The following is a 979-nucleotide window of genomic DNA, read 5'->3' as shown; positions in this document are numbered from 1 at the left end:
TGACAGCTGCCACGAAGCTCCAAAGAGCCTGAAGAAAAGGCACAGAAGCTCTGTCCCCATCACCAGCCCACCATGGCACCGGGGCCACCTCACCGTACGGCCCAGCGAGATACTCACTGCGTAGCACGAGGATCCGTCCCTGCACCTCGATGGAAAGCTTCAGCTGGCCTAGAGGAAAGGAGAGGAGCGGTGGTGAAGGAGGAAGGGTTCCACCACTGCCCTGGCACTCAGTAGCAAGAGGCCAAATCCATTTTGCTTCCCCACCCCTGGGCACGGGGGCATCCCTTAGGAAGCCAAGGGGAAAGAGGGAGGAGGAAACATCTTCTGCTACCAAGAAAGTCATAGAATCATGGACTTGTTGAGGTTAGAAAAGACCTTTAAAATCATCGAGTCCAACCGTTAACCCAGCACTGCCAGGCCCACCACTAACCCATGTCCCTGAGCACCACATCCACCCAGTTCTAAATCCCTTCAGGGATTGTAACTCCAACCGCTTCCCTGGGCAGCCTCTTCCAATTTTTGACAATCCTTCTGGTGAAGACATTTTACCTGATATTCAGCCTAACCTGCCCTGGTGCAACTTGACGATGTTTACTCTTGTCCTATCAGCTGTTACATGGGAGAAGAGACCAACCCCTCCTCACTAGAGGCTCCTCTCAGGCAGCTGTAGAGAGTGAGAAGGTCCCCCCTGAGCCTCCTTTTCTCCAGGCTGAACAACCCCACGTCCCTCAGCCGCTCCTCATCACACTTGGTCTCCTGACCCTTCCCCAGCTCCGCTGCCCTACTCTGGACACACTCCAGCACCTCAATGTCCGTCTTGTTGGGAGGGGCCGAAAACTGAACACAGGTTCGAGGTGCAGCCTCACCGTGCGCAGTACAGGAGGACAATCCCTTGTCCTGCTGGTCACACTATGGCTGATGCAGGCCAGGATGCCGTTGGCCTTCTTGCCCACTTGGGCACCCTGCTGGCTCATCTCCA

The 979-nt window shown here is 55.7% G+C and overlaps 1 protein-coding gene across 1 annotated transcript in view; it reads right to left on the bottom strand.

Moving 5' to 3' along the window:
• The window catches only part of LOC104278238 (regulator of G-protein signaling 3-like), a gene marked incomplete at both ends in the record, with an annotated part of 14,740 nt that overhangs the window by 7,049 nt on the left and 6,712 nt on the right, over positions 1-979 (bottom strand). The window contains one exon of the mRNA XM_009875150.1: positions 94-168. Within this exon, the coding sequence (XP_009873452.1) occupies positions 94-168 (75 nt within the window). The remainder of the gene's footprint in view (positions 1-93; positions 169-979) is intronic.

The sequence above is a fragment of the Apaloderma vittatum genome, unplaced genomic scaffold (genome assembly GCF_000703405.1).
Source record: "Apaloderma vittatum isolate BGI_N311 unplaced genomic scaffold, ASM70340v1 scaffold15878, whole genome shotgun sequence".
Lineage (NCBI taxonomy): Eukaryota > Metazoa > Chordata > Aves > Trogoniformes > Trogonidae > Apaloderma > Apaloderma vittatum.
The sequence above is the reverse complement of the archived record's forward strand: the minus strand, read 5'-3'. Positions and strand labels throughout refer to the sequence as shown.